Below are 23,176 nucleotides of genomic sequence, written 5' to 3'. Positions count from 1 at the left end.
TCATTTCTGAATTCTCAGTTCACAGCAGTAAGTAGATTCTACAAAGCACTCTAAGATATTCCCTTGAAACCTATCATCTTCAAGTAGAAATGAGACAGAACTGTCCAGGTACCCATTGTAATATGACTGCAGTGGGCTACCTGCTTCCTGGCAATTCCATTTTGTGGGGTAAATAACCTTTATTACCTTGAAAGGTCTTAAAAGTTATAGAAAAACATGTCAAAGCACCCAAAGTTTACTTTCAATTTCAACATACTGGAACAGCTATAAAAATAAAAAACTGGAACGATTTATAGATCCTGATGCCCAACACTTTACAGATTGGAGACTATAACTCCCCTCTGTGGCTTAAAAGGTTGACACTCTTCATTTTAAAAGGATTGTCTGCACAACTATAGGCCCCTAAGGATTCAGCTATAGCAGGAATCCCATTTAAATCAATGGAAAGGGAACAAATGAAAAGGGAAATTCAAAGGTTCAGAAAGAAACAGCACAATCAATTAAAATGTTTATTTTAATGCATTTGTTATAATAAGAACACTCTTAGAATGAGAGCCCTTTAAATTGTTACACTTAATTAATATTTTTATACTACTCTGTCCATGTTCAAAGGAAGTGAATGATCATTTTAAGCCAACTACTGAAATTGTTTTCCATATTTTCACCGGATACTCACAAAAGCAGTGTCTACCAATGTCAGAAGCCCACGCCAATAGCTTTTTTCTCCCCATGAGTATTTCTGAATATGTAATATGCAGACTGTAAATACAGGAAAAGCAATTACTCCTCAGAGAAGGAGCAGACATAGCACATGCTATTGCTTCAATGAATCAGAGATATAGTGGGAAAACACAAATCAAATCTAAGTTTGATGGAATGCTTATAAGACTGGGAGTTGGAGCTGCTCTTTGTTTACTGTCTATGGAGAAAACAAAGCACTCTTTCTGAATGGAAACCTTTGCCTTGCTGGAAATTGCTCATCTAATAGGTTTCCTACTGTTTAGCTGCTTTCAAAATGGTTTTAAAACTCTTACCTACTTGAAATAAGAGATCAAAGGTTCTATCACAATTTCAGATTTTACAATGAAATCTCTTCTACAGTCAAATCTGGAAAATACATAATTTTTTTAAAAGATTTTTTAATTTATTTATTTGACAGACAGATCACAAGAAGGCAGAGAGGCAGGCAAAGAGAGAGAGAGGAAGAAGCAGGCTCTCTGCGGAGCAGAGAGCCCGATGTGGGGCTCGATCCCAGGACCCTGGGATCATGACCTGAGCCGAAGTGAGAGGCTTTAACCCACTGAGCCACCCAGGTGCCCCTGGAAAATACATAATTTTAAAACACCACATAATCAGTATATGCACACAGAACTCCTATAGTAGTGACTACTCTAGACTATAAATTCTGAGCCAGAGAAAACTTTTCATGAATATTGCAAGAAAATAAAAATACCTATAAAGGAATTCTCAGAAAATGATTTTTAAAAATATAAAATCTTAATTTTAAAATACTAAGAAGCTCACCCCAAAACTTGGCAACATGCTTAGTGCTATATTTTTTTAATTTCCTTTTAAATATTTACTTAAATGTTCATGAGTAAATATTCCATAACACCAGTGAATAGACACATACTTACGAATTCAGACTGGAATATGGAGAACATTAGGAAGCAAGAAATTACATTAAAAGGAAATAGTAGCTATGTGGTGCTATGAGAATTGCCAAGTAAACTTTTCAAAGTAAAAAGAGTGATTAACAACTAATCAAAACACTCTGTGGGTCTTTTTCAAGGACAGACTGACATTTACTGTGAGGGTAATGTAGTTTTATGAATATTATATTAAACTGCTAAAATAAAGAGATATTTTTCTTGCCATTACCAGGACCAATAGGAAAAAAAAAATTACAGATTCCAAAATGACAGATTTAGTTAAGACTGTTGATAGCAGTTTTCTTCACTATAGAGGGAACCATAAAGGTTGAAATGAAACAATTATTTATTGTGTATGTACAAAATAGACAGCTGTGTTTGTTAAAAGAACCCTCTGATTTAGTTACATATTTCTTGGCTACATGGGCAGTATCCAGAAAAATGTTGTTTGGAGAGTGGGAGAATGAAATTAATACCTGATTTGACCTGTAGGACAGTTTTCTAAAACTCAGTCTAAAACAAGATAGTTCTTTGATTAATTTCTTCATGAAAAGCAAAATGCCTCAAATGAGCTTTCAGAATGGGTATCTATCTATTCATTTCTATTGTTAAGTAAATCCAATAAATCAGGCAGTATTTTAGATCAGAAACAGTTTCCACAGTTAAACACTATCAAGTATGTTGTAAGTTTAAAAATGTTTCCAAATGTACAGAGGCTTCAGGTAGCGAATGACCAGCTGGCTCAGCTCTTCGCTTGCTCTACAAAACTAGAGGAGGCTCTCTTGTCTAGTGTTTAATCCTAGTACTTTCTCTTATTGAACCAAAAATATTGCTCATTGTGGCTTAAGCTAACTTGTCCTTTACCCTTAAATATTCTGTGACAGATAAAGGGAGCTGAGCCAGGCTTCGTACTACTTGTGTCTCAGGAAGTCAGTCAGCCTTTCTATGGTCTTAGTTGCTTTTCCCTTCGCCTCACTCAGGAAATCTTCTCATGTAAAACAGAGGCACTTCTACATGCCCCATTTAACTTCATGAGGACAAGGGAGAAGAGGTCACTGAAGTACTCTGAAAATAGCAAAGTAATAAACCATCTAATTCTTTTTTTTTTTAATTTTTTTTTCTTAAGATTTTATTTATTTATTTGACAGAGATCACAGGTAGGCAGAGAGGCAGCCAGAGAGAGAGGAAGGGAAGCAGGCTCCCTGCTGAGCAGAGAGCCCGATGCAGGGCTTGATCCCAGGACCCTGGGATCATGACCTGAGCCGAAGGCAGAGGCTTTAACACACTGAGCCACCCAGGTGCCCCAAAAGACCTAATTTTAATTGAGATTTCAAGCCCACCTACATTATGCCTCTGCCTCAGTTTCCTCATCCATGAGAGAAGGACCTTCAAATTCCAGTTTCCTGCTTTTGCATGATTCCAATACCATGGTAAACAATGTAAAACCACACACTGCTAAAGGATTGTGAGGAATCATACTTAAACTACTTAAATAGCATAAGAGGCAAATAGATATCAAACTGTAAAACCTATTACCTTACTCAGTTTTATCTTGGATCCTGGGAAGTCAGTGAAGGGAAGAGAAACCACAGTGCTAACAAGCATTTCCATGAACACAGTGGTAAAGAAATACAGCCAGATAGATGTAAATACTACATTCTGAGTTCTGATGACTTCTCATACCTTATTTTAAATTACCTTTATGTTTATAGTATGGGAAAAAATAGTCCTAACCAGTACAGAAAATTAAATACATACCAGTATAAATTTCACATACCAGTATAAATAATTAGCCAGTGTTGAGTTTTTGCAGGCCCTTGATATCAAGAAGGTGCAGAGATCTTGCTGAAAGAATTAAAAGAAAAGTGTATTTATTACCATCTGCTATTCACAAGGGGAAAAGAGTCTACATTTGTCTATCAGTTTTCATCTATATATCTCGTCACAGAGCAGATTTTTACACATCCATCTATCCCTCCATACTTACATCCAATATTTATTCTAAATTAGGCACTATATGAGAGGCTAACGACACCATGGTTCAAAGAGATACTTGCCCTACTGAAGTTTAACATTTAATGGGGAAGAGAGACATCAAAGAAATTCATGGAAATAATTTAGATCGGGAGGTCACAAAAGGCAGTGATGGGAATGTGATATTAGGCAAGACCAAAATGACACTATGGACAGAGGCCCTAAACTTGACAGTTCAAGAAATTTTAAAAAGGCCCACTGTAGCTAAAATGAGGTGAACATGAAAGTAAAGGAGGCTAAAAAGGTAGGCAAAGCCCAATTGTACAAGACCTTTAAGGTCACACTATTGAGTATGGATTTTGTTTGCAAAGCAATGGATACTGAACAAAAGACCTTAAGCAGGAGAGTGAGATGATCTGATTTCCATTTTATGAAAACGACTCCAGCAGCTCTGAGAAGTAGAGGCCGGAGATCAGTTAGAGGGCTATTACAGGAGTCTACAAAAGTGAACCCGGGGAACAGAGAAGGAGAGAAATAGACAGATTTTTAAAACATCTGGGAAGTGTAATTAGTAAGACTTGCTGATGTTAAAGGAGGGAGGAAGGAAAGAAAGGAATGGAGAGCAACTCCTAAATTTATGGCTTTAGCAAATGGGCTGATTTGCTATGTCATGGATGGAAAATTCCAACTGAGGAACAGGCTGGAGTGTGGGGAGAGAGTTGTATTTTGAAATATTAACTTCGAAATGCCTGTCAGTTATACAATGGAGATCAAGTAAGGGTTTTGGATATATGAATTTAGAACTCAGATGAGAGAAATTGCAAGACATATAAATTTGAGTTTATCAGTGCAGCCTTGGGCAAGAGTATAAATTGAGAATAGAAGAGGACCTTGAGGAACATTAAGATGTCAGGCCACAAAGAAAGTGCTGACAAAGGAAACTGAGAAGGCACAGCCAGAGAACTGGGGAGGAAGACACAGGCCTTACGGTAACTTCTTAACCATGAGAAGAGTCCTTCAAGAAGGGAGCCATTTACTTTGCTGAATACTGCAAAGAGGAACTGAGTATACATAATTGCAAACATTAAAGTCATTTCCTACTTTAGCAAAGTAAGTTTTCAGTTAACAATGGGAGGCAAAGACCCAAATGATGTGGCTTAAAGACTGGGGGGGAAAAAAAAGGAAGACAAATCAGTATGTACAAACAACTCCTTTTAGAAGATTGATCTTATTTAAAGGAAGTAAGAAAATAAGGTGCTATTTCAAAGGATGTGGTGTCAAGGAGGAATTTTTGTTTTGTTTTGTATGTTTCTGAATTTTATTTGAATATTTCTACCAGGAGAAGAGAGCATATCTTTGAGGACAGTTATATTTCTTCTGTATAAGAAAACGGATAGAAAGAATGAAAAAGGATTAGGTTCCCATCTGGTGATGGGAAACAGACCATTCTTACCTAGTGACTTCTATTTGTTTCCATTAGTATGAAGCAGGGCATGAAGGACAGAATAGAAAAAGGACGAGAGAGTCACTACAGAGCAGGGAGAGCAACCCACCCAGAGAAATGTAAGATGGCACACAGTGTTGAGTATCCCCCTGATGTCTACGATCATGAATTTACAGTGATGCCAACATGCTAGGCTATGTGCTTCCTGCAGCAATAGTCAGGCATAGAGCAATTAGGTAATTCATTAGGCTTATCAAGGGCTGAGATTTCACCAGGGGAACTGAAAGTGCTTATAAAAGAATGATAATAAAGCTGAGCTGTGGGATTAAAGCTATATTCAGAGGAAAGCAAATACTGAAGGGGGCTGATGAACAAAGAAAGGGGTAGAGATCAACGGATTAGAACTTTCTATGTGGTGGGGGTATTTCAGAAGTAAGCTAAAGTAATAAAAGGTTATTATCACAAAGCATATTTGCCAGTGCTTTCAGAAGTGGCAAGAATCTTATCTCTAATTTTAGAGCTAAAACCTTAGCACTAGATTTTAAATGTGAAACATTTAAAAGCCCAGTAGGGAGATGCCTCAATCAGAAAGCCATAGTAATGAATCCATGAATTTAACAGGTAGAATCTAAGCCTAAAGTTTATCTTTGACTTTATGAGAAGGATATTACACTTTTATATAATTGTATATATATTATATATATTTAAATAGAAAACACAGATAGCATTTGATACTATTTTTTATTAAATAACTATTTATAGAGCATAGACAGGGAAGAATTAAATGTAAAAACACTGGGACACCTGCGTGGCTCAGTCATTAAGTCTGAGCATCTGCCTTCAGCACAGATCATGATCCCAGCGTTCTGGGATCAAGCCCCACGTCAGCAGGGAGTCTGCTTCTCCCTCTCCTACTCTCCCTGTTTATGGTCCCTCTCTCACTGTCAAATAAATAAAATCTTTAAAAATAGTAATAAAAAAAAATGTAAAAACAACTGTGAAGGAAGCCTGGGTGGTTCAGTCGATTGAACATCTGACTTTACTTAGGGTCACGATCTCAGGGTCCTGGGACTTAATCCCATGTCAGGCTCCCCACACAGCAGGAAGTCTGTTTCTCCCTCTCCCTTTGCCTCTCCCCCTACTCATGCTCTCTCTTTCTCTCTAATAAATATATAAAATCTTAAAAAAATAAAAATAAAAACATATGTGAAACAAGAAACTTATAATATAAATTTTTAGATTCAATTTGTGTGAGCAATTTTTAAAACTTTAAAACAACCAGAAGAAAAAAAATATGTTATAGGAAAAAAGAAAATGATCTCATATTGAAGGTCAGAGATATAAAAAGAAATGGTAAAACCTCTAAATAGTTACTGATGGTATACAATAATATTATCTAATTAGGGAGTTAAATAAGCTAGAACTAAGTCACTGGGTAAAAGTGACATACAAGTAGAGAGGTATACTATTTTGGTAAAGGGTAATACTTCTTACACCAAATTTAAAGGATGGATGTGAAAATATCTAGCACGGCCAATAAAAGAATTGATAGAGACAATATAACCTCCAAGCTGAGGAGAGAGACAAAGCATAGGGAGGGGATCCAGGCAAATATAGGCAGGAGAAAAATAGATAAGACTAGAAAGTACCACCATTTATGATGATGAAATCAATCCAAGTATAGCTCTAATCACAATAAAAATGGGGAAGAAGTTTGGTTAAAAGAGAACAGTGCTGGGGCACCTGGGTGATTCAGTTAGTAAGGGTCAGCCTTTGGCTCAGATCATGATCCAGGGTCCTGGGATGAGCCCCACATCAGGCTTCCTGCTCAGTAGGGAGACTGCTTCTCCTCTTCCCTCTGCCCCTTCCCCTTTCTGTGCCCACACTCTCATGCTGTCTCAAATAAATAAAATCTTAAAAAAAAAAAAAAAGACAACAGTGTTACACTGTATTAAAGATAAACCCAATATATAAGATTTTATATATATATATATATATATAGTAAGAGATAACCTACATATAAGGCCCTAGAAATATTGAAATGAAAGGACTAAAAAGTTGGGGCACCCAGATGGCTCAGTGGGTTAAGCCTCTGCCTTCAGCTCAGGTCAGGATCTCAGGATCCGGAGACTGAGCCCCACATCAGGCTCTCTGCTCAGCATGGAGTCCGCTTCTCCCTCTCTCTCTGCCTGCCTCTCTGCCTACTTGTGATAGCTCTGTCAAATAAATAAACAAAATCTTCAAAAAAATTTAAAAAGGACTAAAAAGTATATCAATGTATACTAACCAAGACAAAATTCTATTACTATCAGACAAAAGACTTTAATGCAAAAAAAAGAGTCAATATATTATACTAATAAACAGTGATAAAAGATTCAATTTACTTGAATGCACCTAATAAAATAGTTTCAAAATATTTAAAGCAAACATCAACAGAAAAAGGAGGAGAAACCGACAATTCCACCATCATACAGGGGGAATTTTACCCTAATTCTTAAGAGATCAAGCACAGAAAAACATCAGGAAAGGATTCATTAACACAACGAATGAGCTTGCCCTAGTGACATATGTACAATGTTGTACCCAACAACTGGGGAATATATCTTCTGTTCAAGAATCCAAGGAATTTATGGAAAACGACCATATCTGAGCAATGAGACTTGAGTGTCTATCTTCTTTCTAATATTTGGCCACACATGAACAGTAGTTTCTTAAAACTCCAAGAACAGGGAAAGGAAAGGAGAAAGCAAGACAATCCTCAGATGTCAGAGAGGAGACAAGAATGTTGGTATTTGCAGTGATAAGCAGGGGAATTTCAGCTTGGTCAGATGCCACCTGATTATCTCCAGACACTGAATTGTTTACAGGTCTCTTAAAGGTGATGACTGCTTATACAATATTATTATTACTCTGCTGGGGGCAGTGGGGGAAAAAGTACTCAAAATGAATCCCAGTGCTTTCTCCAATAGCTTGAATTACTTAAACCCTTTATAGAACTATTCAGCTGAGAAAAGGCAAAATGGCTTAATCATTGAGTAATAACAGGTTCAACAGTCACAAGAGAAAAGTAAGAAATAAATAAAAACTTTTTATTTTTAGTCTAAAAGTTCTGAGTCACACTGTGTAAAACTGTATTCTAAATATAACACTCAGAATCCAATCACTTCAAACAATCTTCAATGTAAACTACCCTAGTTGAAGCCACCAACAAGTCTCACATAGATTATTTCAACAGCTTCCAAGTAAAAGCCATTTGATAACATGACCTCCAAGACTCTGCTTAACTCCTACTCTCTCTGACTCATTCTGTCACCATGCTCCCTTCTGCCACTCCCCAGAGCCAGGCATCCTCTGCTGTTTCTCACACTTAAGCTCTGGTCCTCAGTCCTCTATATTTGCTGTTCCCTCTACCTAATATACTCCGTTCCCCAGACCACTCACATGGTTATTCTCTCACCTGTATCACCTTTACAAAAGATGTCACTTTTCCAGGGAGGCCTTCCCTCACCACTTTTCAAAAATGCAACTGTCTAACCCCACCCAATACCCCCATCATCCTCTGGTTTATTTTTCTCCTTAGAAAGAAGATATCATTATGTCTCCTACTATATATAAATATTATTGACTACTATCAGCACAAACACTAGAATGTAAGCTCCAGAAGACAAAGATTCTGACCATTTTGTTCTCTACCTCCAGCACCTTGAATATTTCTGGCAAATAATAAGACCTCAAAACATATGTGCCAAAGAATGAATTACTGAATCAGTATATTCATACCTTAGACTTGAAAAGGTTAAACAATTAAACTTGAGCTGAATGTCTTAAAGAGTTCATTTAAGGATTCTATGACCCTGTAATTTAAAATTCTTTTTTCATTATTTTCTCCTGTATCAAGAGGTAGGCAGATATTAAACTCTGGTTAACAGTTAGTGATAAAAGCAAGAGTCATTCAGTCATTAACATTAACTTCTAAAATTTGACTAAAAGCAATACATATATATATATTTTTTTAATCCACTTTACCTTCTAGTATCAAAGCATATATTATTTGTTTTCAACATCAGAGGTGAAAAAAGTTCTCAAATTAGAAGTCTTAGGGAGAAATTCAAGAACATACTCTATCAGCTTCTGCAAATGTACTTTCAAATGTATCTCTCAGAGTAGTAATAGCCTATTTGACCTGTACCCTCAAAAATCAATCTAATTATTTAGAAAGCTTTCACTTAATTTTTCTCTATGAGTTAAAAACAGCTACTTAGTATATAATCCCTAGTATGAAAGTCATACATTTTCTACAGTGTAATCACAAACACCAACAATTACAGTAATGTTCATAAATTTGCTAACAATAAATATTCTGAGTTTCTTTAATAAAATATTTAAGCCCAGTTTATTTTCATATTGCATTTTAATCCATTTATATGCCCAAAGCACAAATAAAACGCTTTGAATGAAGATCATGGCACTTTTTGCTGAGAGGAGAAGTCATAAACATGTATCATAAAACAAGTTATTTAATAAAGTTGTAATATTTAGTTTATTAATCAAAATCAATTTTTAAAGACCAAGATAAAATGTTTATCTGTTAAGACAGCTCCCATAGGAAACTTGAGAACTTTGTACTCACCTCTAGATTTTCGCCATCTGAACTGTCCTTTGTTTTAGCTGCAGGAGGAGGAGAAGACACTGGAGGAAGAGGGCTGGTTATAATTTGGGAGCTGAAAAGATAAAGGAGATATCATTGATGTGTCAAAAATTCTGTGTGTAAGAGAAGATACACTTTTTTTTTTTTTTTTAGCACAGTTCACCTCAGTTGTGTCTGATTAAAGCATCACTTCTAAAGCATGTTCTGTGCAACACTAGAGTCACATTATGTCCTAGAAAAAGCCTACAATCAAAATATACAGATAACAGCCTCTTGGAAGATTTTTGTGCAGCCTGGAATATTATAGGTTTTTGATAAGTACTGCAGTTTTTTAATTTAAACCAGCATCTCCCAAACATATCTGGCCACAAGACCATCCCATCTCTTTTATTTTTTTAAAAAACATAAACTAGTGACCAGCAGACCATAATTTGTGAAATACTGGGTTACATTTCACATGTTATCATAAAATCTTAAAAGACTTCTAGTAAAATATTCTTGATGGCATAAGGGAGGAGGAAGGTAAATAAGCAAGTATGACTAGAGAATGAAGACTTCCAATGTATGGTGGGAGACAAAGTAATGGGGTATCTTCTCTTAAAAACAGAAAAATATAGGGGAGCCTGGGTGGCTCAGTGGGTTAAAGCCTCTGCCTTCGGCTCAGGTCATGATCTCAGGGTCCTGGAATCGAGCCCCGCATCGGGCTCTCTGCTCAACGGGGAGCCTGCTTCCCCCTCTGTCTCTCTGCCTGCCTCTCTGCCTCCTTGTGATCTCTGTCAAATAAATAAATAAATAATCTTTAAAAAACAAAAAACAAAAAAAAACAGAAAAATATAAAGCAACCTAGAGAAGAAAAAAATGGTATTTCCCATTTTTCAGTTCTTCATCAAATGAAATACAGATGATAAAAAACAGCAGCATCATAATAATAATGAAAAATTCAGAAATACAATCGAGCTCATGTGATAATTATAACAGTTGGAGTAATTTAGGAAACCTGAATTCTAGACCTCATCTGTCATTAACAAATCTCATGACCTTCACAACATAATTTATTATTGAGCCTCAGGTTTCTCACCTAAAGGTTCCTATTTATCTCTAATTTTAAGACTTCATGAAAAATAAAATGGCAATACATAAACAACATGAGCTTTGGAGTCAACTCTACCATTTGCAGGATAGAAGACTCTGGACAATTAACCTCTTGTTTAGTCCATCTCTAAATTAGGGATATGAACACCTACTTGAGAGGATTAGTAAAATGAGTTAATGTATGTGTACCACCTCACAGTGTTTGCTACAGAGGTGTGAGTTAATTGTTGTTATTATTGTTAACAGCTTTTAATCCACGTATCATGATATTTTTTAATTTTAACTACTAAAAGGTGAAAAGTAGCCAATAAAACATACAATAAAATATTTGAGCCCACTAACGTGCCCCATCCACTTTATTTCTGCTTGAACAATAATAGTATCTAACCCTGAGCAGTATCCTAAAGGCTTCATGTATGTTAACTCATTTAATCTTCCAACAGTCCTCAAAGATCAATTACTGTTATTATATACCTATTTTTAAGATGAAACTGGGGCCACCCAGAAAATATGCACCTTCCACAAGTTTACACAGCTAGTAAGTGGCAGAGTGAAGATTTTCACTTAGGTATTCTGACTCCACAGCCTGCAAAACACTGCTGTGCAATATAGTAATCTGTGTTCTCTAAGTGCACACACTACACTCATTGGTAAAACTTTAAACTTAGTACCAACGAGGGTTTGGTACATCTGGGGAAAAAGGAAAGGAGAAGAAATCTGAAAAGGGGGGAGACTATTAGATTTTAAAATAAGTCCTCTTGGATATCCATACCTATCTATTTCTGCAGAATTTATTCCAGAATTTGACACACTCTCTGACACTGAACCCTGACTATCCTTCTTGGTAGGTTCTAATCCATTCTTTATGTCATCAAAATTTTCATATTTGAGAGCTTGGACCAGCTGTAATAGGTACATCAACAAATCCTGGAAAACAAACACAAAAAATAAGCTAATATTAGAAAAACAAATGCAATAGGATTATAGACATCATTTATTCCTAAATATCAAGAGAACAGTTTAGTTTCATCTACCACTTCTCAGCTGTGTTACCTTTGGCAAGTTATAGGTTATTTAAGCTCTTGGTGCCTCACTGGGTCCTCAACTATAAAATGGAAATAATTATATATACCTTAGAGGTCAGTTGTTAGTTCACAAAACTCAAAACATGTCTTATAAGTATCATTACTGTTACGTTTACGTTGTCACTCACTGAGTTAGTACCTCAAAACTCATAATTAGGGGCGCCTGGGTGGCTCAGTAGGTTAAAGCCTCTGCCTTCAGCTCAGGTCATGATCTCAGGGTCCTGGGGTTGTGCCCCACATCGGGCTCTCTGCTCAGTGGGAAGCCTGCTTCCCCCTCTGTCTCTCTGCCTGCCTCTCTGCCTACTTGTGATTTCTCTCTGTCAAATAAATAAAATCTTTAAAAACAAAACAAAACAAAAACCCCTCATAATTAGATAATTTTTGAGACTTGGTGACCACACCTCAATCTCAGTCTCCTCTTTAAGCCCACAAACCAAATAAAATCCCCTGTCAAAACTTGAGGGCCTACACTTTCCTTCACTATTTGTAACAAATACAGAATTTGTATTTATTTGCTATATTATTTACTCTTGGTCTTCTCCAGTTTATTAAAAATGTCATGAGGACAAAGACTACTTCCAACAACCCGTTTCCTTTACTTAATATCATATTATAAACTTTTAATAACTTTTTTCTTACATTAATATAGTCAACATTTTTATCACTTTCTAAACACTGACAAAGAATAACATGCAAGATTTCAGCATTAAATATGATTTTGTCACAAAAAAGTTAAATGAAAGGTTAACAGATTTATTCATCCATATTCAAATATACTGATGTCGGTGGCCAGAAAAAACAAAATTACTCTGTATCAAAGCACCTCTATAGTGTTCTGCTTCTAAAAACCATTTTTTAATTGAAGCATAAACATCTGATTTCTTACAATTCCTCTGAGACTTATGACATCTAATAGCAATAGGCATGCTTTTTCTAAGAAAAAAAAATGAATTAAGTAACAGAAAATTGATTAATATATTTAATAACAAGTATCCTTCTCAGGAGATATAAGTAACTAAGTTTCACTGCTAGCCTTCCTTACCAAGGCATGCTTCAAAAATGCTGCTGAATATATTACCTGTTATGTTTTCTCCAGTGTAGAAGACTTAACCATATGAAATAAAAAGGTTGTATCATTATTAAATTCCCTAGGAAGGGGGAATTCAAAAGAAAACCTTCCTCTTTTTAAGTCACTCATTACTATCTGATTTGTTGGCATGGTATTCTATAGTCAAACTGCTCTTCGCTTCATTTGTATAAAGTCTGTTTGCTCATTATACAGTCACATCTTGAAAAACATCAAATTCTTCTGAGCATGAAGGACATAAGCATCCGAGTAAAACAAAAGAAAAAAAATCAGGTTTCCGACTGAGGCAATTCAGTAAAAATTTCCCAAGATATCTAGATAGTGATCACCATTCTTCTTGATAACATGTTAATTCTAATGCTTCAGAGTGCACAGGCAAAGTTCCATGTCAAAAATCGCTCACTTACTTCTCATTTCTTATTGAATTAAGAGTAATTCTTCATATAGGCATTTACAGTTAGAAGGACATGGGTTCTGATCTTACTTCCTGAACAGCTAGCTACATACAACCCACATTCCTGTTAAAGTAAAATACTTTCTATTTTTCTTCTACTTTTCATTCTCTTTGCCTTTGCTCATGCAGGTCTCTCCGCTTAAAATGTAAATTCATGTCCAATGGTGAAAATTTATTCTTCCTTCAATATCTATCTTAAATGCCACTTCCTCCTCAAATTCTATGGGGTATCTCTCTTTTTGAGCCACAAAGCAGTAAGAAATATGGCTTTTTAAAAATTCCTAAATAGAGTATTAGCAAATTAAATTCAGAAAAGTATTCAAATATTGGGTAAAATTTATTTTACAAACGTGTGGCTGTACAACATTAGGAAATTCACCAGCAGATTCCATATTTAGCATATATTGTATGCTGATGTTTTCCAGATAGCACAATGCCATACCCACAAAATATATTAAAACATCCAACATCTATAAAAACTAACAACAGAAATCAGTGAAGTGATTAGATAAAACATAAATATGAACACACAGTTTGTGGGTGCCTGGGTAGCTCAGTTGCTAAGTGTCTGCCTTTATCTCAGGTCATGGTCCTAGGGTCCTGGGATCAAGCCCCGAATTGGGCTCCCTTGCTCAGTGGGGAGCCTGCTTATCCCTCTCCCTCTGCCTGCTTTTCCCTCTCCTTGAACTCTCTCAGTCAAATAAATAAATAAAATATTTTTTTTAAAAAGCCCACAGTTTTTCATTTAACTAGGAAATAAAAGGGGTGAGGTAGTTCCTAACAGTAACAATAATTGTCAGGGAATAAACCTATTTTTTAAAATGTGTAAAATTTGAAAATTTCAAGACTTAAATGAATACAAAAATCATGTCTCCAAGAAGGAAGATTTAACATCATAAATTTGTCAATTTTTTGTAATATAATATATAAGTTAAATATAATCCCACCAAAGATTCTGGTGGAGTTTTGGGGCACCTGGGTGGCTCAGTCGTTAAGTGTCTGTCTTCAGCTCAGGTCATGATCCCAGGACCATGATCCCAGAGTCCTGGGATCAAGCTCTGCATCGGGCTTCCCTGCTTCTCCTTCTCCCACTTCCCCTGCTTTTATTCCCTCTCTTACTCTCTCTCAGTCAAATAAATAAATAAAACCTAAAAAAAAAAAAAAAAAAAAAAAAAAAAAAAAGATTCTGGTGGAGTTTTAAGAAAATGAAAAAATTATTCTTAAATTCTTGAAAAGAATAAATGTATAAAAATTATAAAGAAAATTATAAAAAAGAAAAAAACAGGAAAAGGATTTGTCCAATCATACTTAATGTTATTGTGAAAAACTGTAATTTTTTTAAAGTATGATACAAGTCCCAAAATAAAAGATTTATAGAGGATTATCAGGAAAATGTAAAAGGAATGTGTCTCTTGGCCTAATAACTCCAATATAAGCTACTTCTTCAACAATACAGAGAAATATATACATAAATCTGTTCACTAAAATACAGTAGAGCAAAAGAATACAAATAACATACAAATCAAAAGAAGCTGACTGGTTAAATAAATTATAAATTAAATTTGCAATAAAATACTATGTTGCTGTTTAAAAAAATAAGGTGAATCTTTAGGTGTCCATAAAATCTAGAAACATAGTGGTTTCGTTTCGTTTTTTTGCAGATTAAACAAGCCCTTGACATCATTTGCCTTGATATTTATTTGCCTATGTTTCCAGACTTCACGGAACCAAATACATTGTTGATAATGAAAAATGTCCAAGATTATACGGCTCAGTTAAGAAGGTGAGTTTTTAACAATATAAATGATTTTAGTATAAAATTTACATAATATCAATATCATGCAATCTTTCTGCATATGTGTATGAGTACAGTTTTCAAAACTATGACCCACATAATCTTTCCTCATAGCTGTCAAGTGACATAAGCAGCAATTATGATTATTTTCCTGGATAGGAAACAGAATAATATAAGATGTTCCCAAGGACATATATTTAGGTACACAGAGTCAGAGAAAAGACAAAATTCATCTTAATATACATCAGTAGTAACAGAATTAAAAGACCTTTATACAATTTATTACTGAACTAAGTTCAGAGAAAAGAAAATCAAGAGATAACTTAACCATCATACTATTTATGCTATCTAGATCTCTAAAACCTCAAAGGGCACCTGGGTGGCTCAGTCAGTTAAGCATCTGAGTCTTGATTTCAACTCAGGTCATGATCTTAGGGTCATGATGGCGAGGCTCTGGCCTAGTCCCTCAACCTGCTCCATTCAGCCAGGAGTCTGCTTCTCTCCTTCTCCTCCTCCCTCGCCCACGCCCCCGCCCCCGCCATGCTCTCGCATGCAAGCTCGCTCTCTCTCTCAAATAAATTAATAAATCTTAAAAAAAAAAAAAAGACTTCAAAAAACTACCATATTCTGCAATTTAAAATGTACACAATGCTTCTACCATTATCCTCTATCTCATAACAAAAATTATAAAATGGTCTAGAAATAGTTCAGTACCTACAGGAATATGGCTATCACTAAAGACAATCAAATACTTAGTTTATAATCCTGTGAGGGAACTTAAGACAGACAATAAAAAATGAGGACTTAAATTTTTCTATTTAAATTCTGAAACCACATTGAGAAGCTGTCTTGACTATAGCCCAAAGGCTTTTAGCTAAACTCTATGACTCATGTCAAACATAGAGAATTAATGATTTTAGTTAAATTTTGAATGAATTTAAAAATAAATATTTCAGTATTTCCACATTTCAATTTTTACTTGTGATACGGTAAAGACAATGAGGAAGAAAGAAAATATGCTGAATCACAATGCTTAGGATTGCTCTTTAACAGGAAAGTGAAAAACATCCTATTCCAATAAAATTATACAATATCTGAGATTTGCCTCCAAATAATCCAGTGGAGGGTAGGGAATGGAGAAGAGAAAATAAGTGGTGTTAGAGTTGAAACAAGACCAGCTGTGAGTTGGCAAATGCTGAAGATGGGTAAATTATATGTGAACATTTACTGCACTATTAATTGTTTACATTTTACAATAATTAAATACAGACATACATCAACCTTACCGACCTTCATAAATGCTGTGTTTGCCACTATGAATTCAAAATAATTTTTTTAAAAAAAGATCTTTGATGGGGGCACCTGGGTGGCTCAGTGGGCTAAAGCCTCTGCCTTTAGCTCAGGTCATGATCCCAGGGTCCTGGGATCGAGCCCTACATTGGGCTCTCTGCTCTTTGGGGAGCCTGCTTTCTCTTCTCTCTCTCTGCCTGGCTCTCTGCCTACTTGTGATCTCTGTCTGTCAAATAAATAAATAAAAATCTTTAAATAAAAAAAAGATCTTTGATGTTACTTGTTGTATGGGGTCAACATTCACATATTTTATATTATATATCATATAAATATATATATATAATAACATATGAGATATACATATAATATAACTTATGAGATACACACACACACACACACACATATATATCTTGAGGCTTGAAAAGAGTTATCTCATATCCATAAGTCCTGCAGCTAGCATAAACTATTAGGTTATGTTTGGAAAAGACATCCACCATATAAAAATTAATAAGTAAAAACAAAACTGCTGGATTACTCTATCTTATTAGCAATTACTAAAATTCAAAATCTAGCAATGCTTTGTGTCGACATAGTGTTCCTCCTTCCCTGGTGGCTTTATATATATATAAATAGCCAGCATAAAGTTTGCAGTCTTTGCTTTCCAGAGGATTCAAAAACCACCTTCAGGAAATCTACATATACATGTAATTGTCAGCAGCTGAAAGTTTAAAGGAGAAGTTTGAAGGAGAATAAGATGACCATGCATCTTTATGCTTTAAAGGCCCCAAGGGTTTTTCAAGGCTGCAATTAAATGTGGCTTGTTGTATACTGACTGATAGAGGGGATCTGAATTATTCCCTAGCTGATGCTGCATTAAACCATTTTTCATTAGAATTCTTTTTTCCAGACAGAGCAATACAAGCTCTGCTGCCAGGTAAATGTCCTGGGAGAGATTGTCCTATCATGTAACAGATCAGGAAGTAAATTTTCATTTCACAGAAGAGTCCTTGGAGGAATATTTTAATTTTACTTCTGAAAACACACCTAGTATATCCTCTTCCCTTCTAAAAATCTCTCTCCCTCCCTCCCCACACACCCCCACTCCTTCCTTACACACACACACACACACACACACACACACACACAGGTGGCAGGGATATGCTATAAGAGTCTAAAATCAGGGTCTAGTTTAAAATGTACCCAGTCTGGGCCACCTGAGTGGCTCAGTTGGTGAATCGATCTTGACTCAGGTCTTGATCTCAGGGTCATGAATCAAGCCCTGCACTGGACTCCAACCTGGGCATAGAGCCTACTTTAAAAAAAAAAAAAAAGTATCCAGTCAAAGAGGAGTAATGAATAATAATGTACCTCATCATCTGCTTGTCGCAACCGGGCAACAGCGTAACGCCTCACTGTTGGATTGGTGTAATGGGAGGATAACAGCTCCAAGGAGTCCTCTACATCCATTGGCTTCCATTTCCCTAGAAGTTCTAATGCCTGTTTGGCCTCCTGAGGTAGATCCCAATTAACACATTTCAAGAACTTTGTCAAAGCCTGAAATCAGAAAAGATTTCAAAATTAGAAACAACAGCTTATCACTTGGGGTAAGGAAGGTCAAGGGTGACTAGGCAGAGTTTCACTTAGTGCTGATGGCAGAGCCACGGAGTCGATGACAGACTACACATAGTTATACATATCCTAGAAAATGCTACAGGACAGAGAAAAAAAAGAAATACATTCCCTGTAAACTTTACATTTTTCAGGTTAAACCACTTATAGAGCACTAAGAATTTTTTAATTTCTTTGGCTTTTCATTTTCCTTTTTTATTTTAAAATAGTGCAGGCCTTAAGACATGAAATAAAGAGATGAGGCACATTCTCGTGAAATGCCTTAAAGACAATCTTCATTTTAAAACATCAACATGTGACATAAAACACTGCAGCCAACAAATGAAGAGTCCAAAGTCAAGTGAGGGTAGAATCCCCAACATTAACCTTACTCTCAAACAACTCCCCAGATCACTGAGTTTCCTAAACACTCACACATGAGGGCTCAAACAAAGTATGTATAGCTCTTACACAGAGAGCTAACTATTTGAAAAGACAGTCAATCAAAAAGCTCCACAGAAAGAAGCATATAGATAAATACAGAAGCAGCAGCAAGTATTCTATGATTCAGCTGCCCGTTCATAGTGCCTTTCTGGAACCTCACTTCTTTAGACAGGCAGCATATTTATCTAAAGTTTTCACAAGATCGTCCAGGTAAGTAAATGACCTTGGAGCATAACACTCATGGTTGCATACATAATAAATGCTCTTTTAAAAAGGCTGAATACTTGTTTTCCATAAGGGAAAAGAAAAAAAAAAGATTTCTATTGTCACATCTTCCTACTGAGAACACTTTTCAGGCTGATCCCATTTTCTTCTTTCCCATGACTTCATCTTTTGAACAAAGATAACTTTAAAATTTTAAATTCCTACTCTGCCCAACTAAATCCTTTCATTAGTAAACTATCAAGTTCTCAAAAAAATGTCTTTTTGGACAATAAAACACAATTACTGGTTAGTATGACATAAATGAATCTTGATGCCCATCACCTAATTTACTCTTAATTTAACTAAATTAAGCAAAAAAGCACAATGGAGATTATCTAGTCCACAGCTCAAAGTGTATATCATCTCAGTTAAGTGGCTTACCTATCACCTCAAAATGGTGGACCATCTACATGCAAAATCCACATTATCTTGAGTATGGCATAGCCTTCTAGCTAAGAGCCTTAATACCAGTTTCACTTCTAATCATTTCATACAAACTCTCAGACGCTCAAGTTAGAAGTGATGTTAGAATGACTCTTCAACTATCAACAGAAATTCATCTTCTAACATCCCTAACAAAAAGAGACTTAATATTTAAGTAATTTCAGTGACTAATTTCCAAAGCACCCATTCTTTTTATGGACAGTGAAGCCATTTTTATTTTTTAACTGTAATGTACCAAAAGACAAATGTGTTTTCATATAACTTCTTCCCACTAATCAGTTTATTTTTTTTCCCACTAATCAGTTTAAATGGGAAGAATGAGAGTAAATTTAACCCCACCAAATGGACATCTTTTCTAACAGTTGATGATGACTGCCATATGGCTACAGTGTGGTGTCCTATTTATAAAAACAAATAAACAAAACCAATATACAAACATAACAACAAAACCTTGGCTTCTTTCCCAAAACCAATACTTTGCACCACAATCCTTTAACTCTCATTAAGCGACCTTTAATTCTCCTTCTATGTTTCAACCAAGCTAACCTATTTTTTACATGACTTTGTCTAACTCCCATCTATAAGCTCTTCACCCAAATAGTAATGTCATCTTCAAGGCCAGCTTGTCAAAACTCAATTTTTCCAGTAAGTTTTCAGCAACTCTGACCTCTTCCTTTAGTAGCTGCCTTAATTTTACTCTCTTCATTCAAATGATGCTCTTCTAATTTGGCAGGCATTCTTATCTCTACAATTGGAGCCTGCATTGTGCAAGACTGGCTATCCATTTCTTCTGTACCTTCCGCGTGCCATTTAGCACAGTGCTCCCTTCTCCATGTAAGAACACAGACCACCCTTCTAACTTATTCCATGCATTTTTCACTTTTAAAATGTATTTCTATGTTGAATGTTAAAACAAAGCAATATTTCTTAAATAACTACAACGAAAAATTTTCCATTTCACAGCACATCAGCAGTCTTAATAGAAATGTGTGGATATGTACTTATAAGCAAATCTCATAGCATGCTGATGTACTCAATTCAATAATTGAAACAATCTCACCCCCATATTCTCAGATTTACAGATTTACTAGTAAGATTTATAGATCATGCTACTGCCAAGGAACTTAAGGCACTGTACAGAAAAATTCACAACTTTATAATGCTTAATGTCACAAATGTAAACAAAGAGGTAGTAGAATAAAGAAGGAAACAAGGAGAAGAGAAAAGAGAAAGGCAGGAAGTGCAAGAATTTGAGGCAATAATGATGATACTTAATCTCTGGCCCTTTAAAGATGCTGTACTGATGTAAAGGTATAGGATTCAAATGATGCAATTTTATCCTTAGAGTTTCCACAGATAACTGGAGGGTACAGGCTTTAGAGCAGAGTGTTTGGGGTCAAATCCTAATTCCCAACTCCATCAATTAACTAAGTCATTAGAAGTACATTATTTAACTTTAAATAACATATCTTATAAGGCTGTGGTAATGATTAAATAAAGTTACTGAGTGTAAATGTTTAGAACAGTACTTTTTAATATAATAAATATAATTAATATTTGATGTTATTTTATCATCTGATATTACTGTTATTCTATTTGACATTGAGTCAACATCAAATGTTAATATTTACACATTTATTGCCATGTTTCATATTAATAGGAATATTAACCTCCCTTCTGATCTTAGAACCTCCCCACTATTATCTCCAACTCTTAGAATCATGTTCACAATCACTTCAAAGATGAAAAAACTATGTTCACCATATATATATGTCTAGTTTTAACGTCTACTGAGTAAGTTATTGGAAATTTCTAATTTGTTGCTAAAGAGAAACCCATTCCTCTACTCAGAACACTTCTGACAACAAACGTGGTTTTCCACACCCAACAATTCCTTAATTTTCTGAGGACAGGAACTAGGTGTCCCACATTCTAACTCAGTTTGAAACTACCTGGAATTTCTGAAGATTCCAGAGATTAAAGAGTCGGTCTCACAAAACTGCTTCCCATTTCGGATGTTAATTGCAAATTTGGGGTCCCCACGTTGCCCACACTGCTGTCTGACTTGGGTACAAATCAAAAGTTACCAACACATTCCTCAAGTTCAGGAATTTGCTCTAACAGCTCACAAAACTCAGAGAAATATTCTACTTATTATTGCCAATGCACTGTAAAGGATATAAAATGAATAACCAGATGAAAAGGTACATTGGGCAAGGTGTGGAAGGATCCCAAGCAAAGGAGCTTCTGTCCCTATAAAAGTCTTGGGTATGCCACTCTCCTGTCACATGCATGCATTCACCGACCCGGATGCTCTACAAACCCTGCCATTATAGGTTTTAATGAAGGTTCCATTATGTAGGTATAATTTCTCAAATTTCTGGCCAGTGGTGATTAAAGCAATTCCTAGTCCCTCTCCTAGAAGTAAAGGGGTAAGGGTGATAATTCCAACTCTCTAATCACTTGGTTGGTTCCTCTAGCAACCAGCCCCCTCAAGCAAGAGTCACCTTATTAGGAAAAACTCCAGTATGGTTGAAAGGGGCTTATCATGAGTAACAAAAGACACTCCACTCCTCTCATCCCTACCACTCAGGAAATTCTCAGGACTTTAGAAACTCTGTGCTAAAGACAAAAACCAAATATGTATTTCTTATAATATGACAATATCATACTGGTACTTCTAAAACTGAAAATATCTCCTCACCCTGCTCCTTCCATTTGCCCTATTTCCATATTTTAGGCACTCAAGCCAAACTCCTGGGAGGTGTCACCAAGTTATTTTATCCATTCTCCTCTCCTTCCTTTGCCCTCCAATATCACTCTTAAAATCATAAATGAGCCTCCTAATTAGGTCTCTTGTTTCATTCCCAGATCTCCTCCAATCCACTTTGGCTTGACTTCCTTAAAACAATTACTTCTTAAGACACATTCTGTTGCTGTAGTGGTTTGTTTCCTACGGCCAGTGAAATCCAACTCCCAGGTGTAGAATTCAAGGCTCAAATGGACTCCATCTTTTCTGTTTCTAAACCATTCATACAATTTTTTGTCTCTGAACCTAACACATTGCCTTACTCATGCTTTTCTTCCCCATGAAAAATTATCATCAAATAAAAATATCATCGAAGCTTATTCAAACTTCAAGACCAATCTTTGTGAAATTTCCTTCATACCACAGCGCACTGTTTGTTCTACTCCACATTTCTACTCTAGCAATTAACTAAATGTTTATTAAGAGTAACCTTTAATCAATTAAACGCTTATGCTTCTCCATTTTAACTGTGTAGAAATATTATTTCCCTAAAACAGTTTCAATTTATATGGAGACAGAGAAATGGTTTTTTGAAGCCCGAGTCTTGAACAATACTAGGCCAAGAGAGGTAAAAAACACTTTCTGAACTGAATTCATTACTGCTATGGTTCGTCATCAATTTCTTGACAGAAAGCACAAATATGATTATTGTCCTGATGCTACTGTCTCAGTAGCTACTTCAGAAACAGCTTCACAGAACAGTCAGTGCATCACTATTATCTTTACCACATGTGACTCTTCTTACTGCTTTTTCCCCCCAAAGATAATACAAAGCCATTAAGAAAGTTATTTTCAATTAATATTTTTATAATCAGAAGACATTTACCACTGACTCGTTTCAAAAGTTACAATATTCACATTTTGAATTTCATAAAAATAGGTCACTTCCTACATAGTATGGACCACAAATTTAAAAATTCTTCCTAAATGTCATTGGTTTTGCTAGACAAAGTGGTTATTGTGAACTTTTTAGGCGCAATATCAAATCCAGACTAGATGGTTTTCATCTGAAGTACTTAAGACAGGTCACTTAGAAAAAAGTAGGTGGGAAGACGGAATTTAATTAAAAAGTAATAAGAAACGTAA

General features: G+C 35.6%; 1 protein-coding gene across 5 annotated transcripts in view; it reads right to left on the bottom strand.

The window, feature by feature from the left end:
• PIK3C3 (phosphatidylinositol 3-kinase catalytic subunit type 3) overlaps positions 1–23,176 on the bottom strand; it is a 140,950-nt gene that overhangs the window by 66,214 nt on the left and 51,560 nt on the right. For all 5 annotated transcript variants that reach the window (XR_006602097.1, XR_006602096.1, XM_004752236.2 and 2 more), the window contains exons 10-13: positions 17,890–18,075; positions 11,583–11,737; positions 9,701–9,791; positions 3,430–3,497 (exon numbers count right to left, since the gene is read on the bottom strand). Coding sequence is in view for 3 of the 5 variants with exons in the window: in XM_004752236.2 (XP_004752293.1) it covers positions 3,430–3,497; positions 9,701–9,791; positions 11,583–11,737; positions 17,890–18,075 (500 nt within the window). In the remaining 2 variants the exon portion in view is untranslated. The remainder of the gene's footprint in view (positions 1–3,429; positions 3,498–9,700; positions 9,792–11,582; positions 11,738–17,889; positions 18,076–23,176) is intronic.

Source organism: Mustela putorius, unplaced genomic scaffold (assembly GCF_011764305.1).
Source record: "Mustela putorius furo isolate JIRA1106 unplaced genomic scaffold, ASM1176430v1.1 tig00003858_pilon_pilon_pilon, whole genome shotgun sequence".
NCBI classification, from domain to species: Eukaryota; Metazoa; Chordata; class Mammalia; order Carnivora; family Mustelidae; genus Mustela; species Mustela putorius.
Note: the sequence above shows the minus strand (reverse complement) of the source record. Positions and strands in the feature narration are given on the sequence as shown.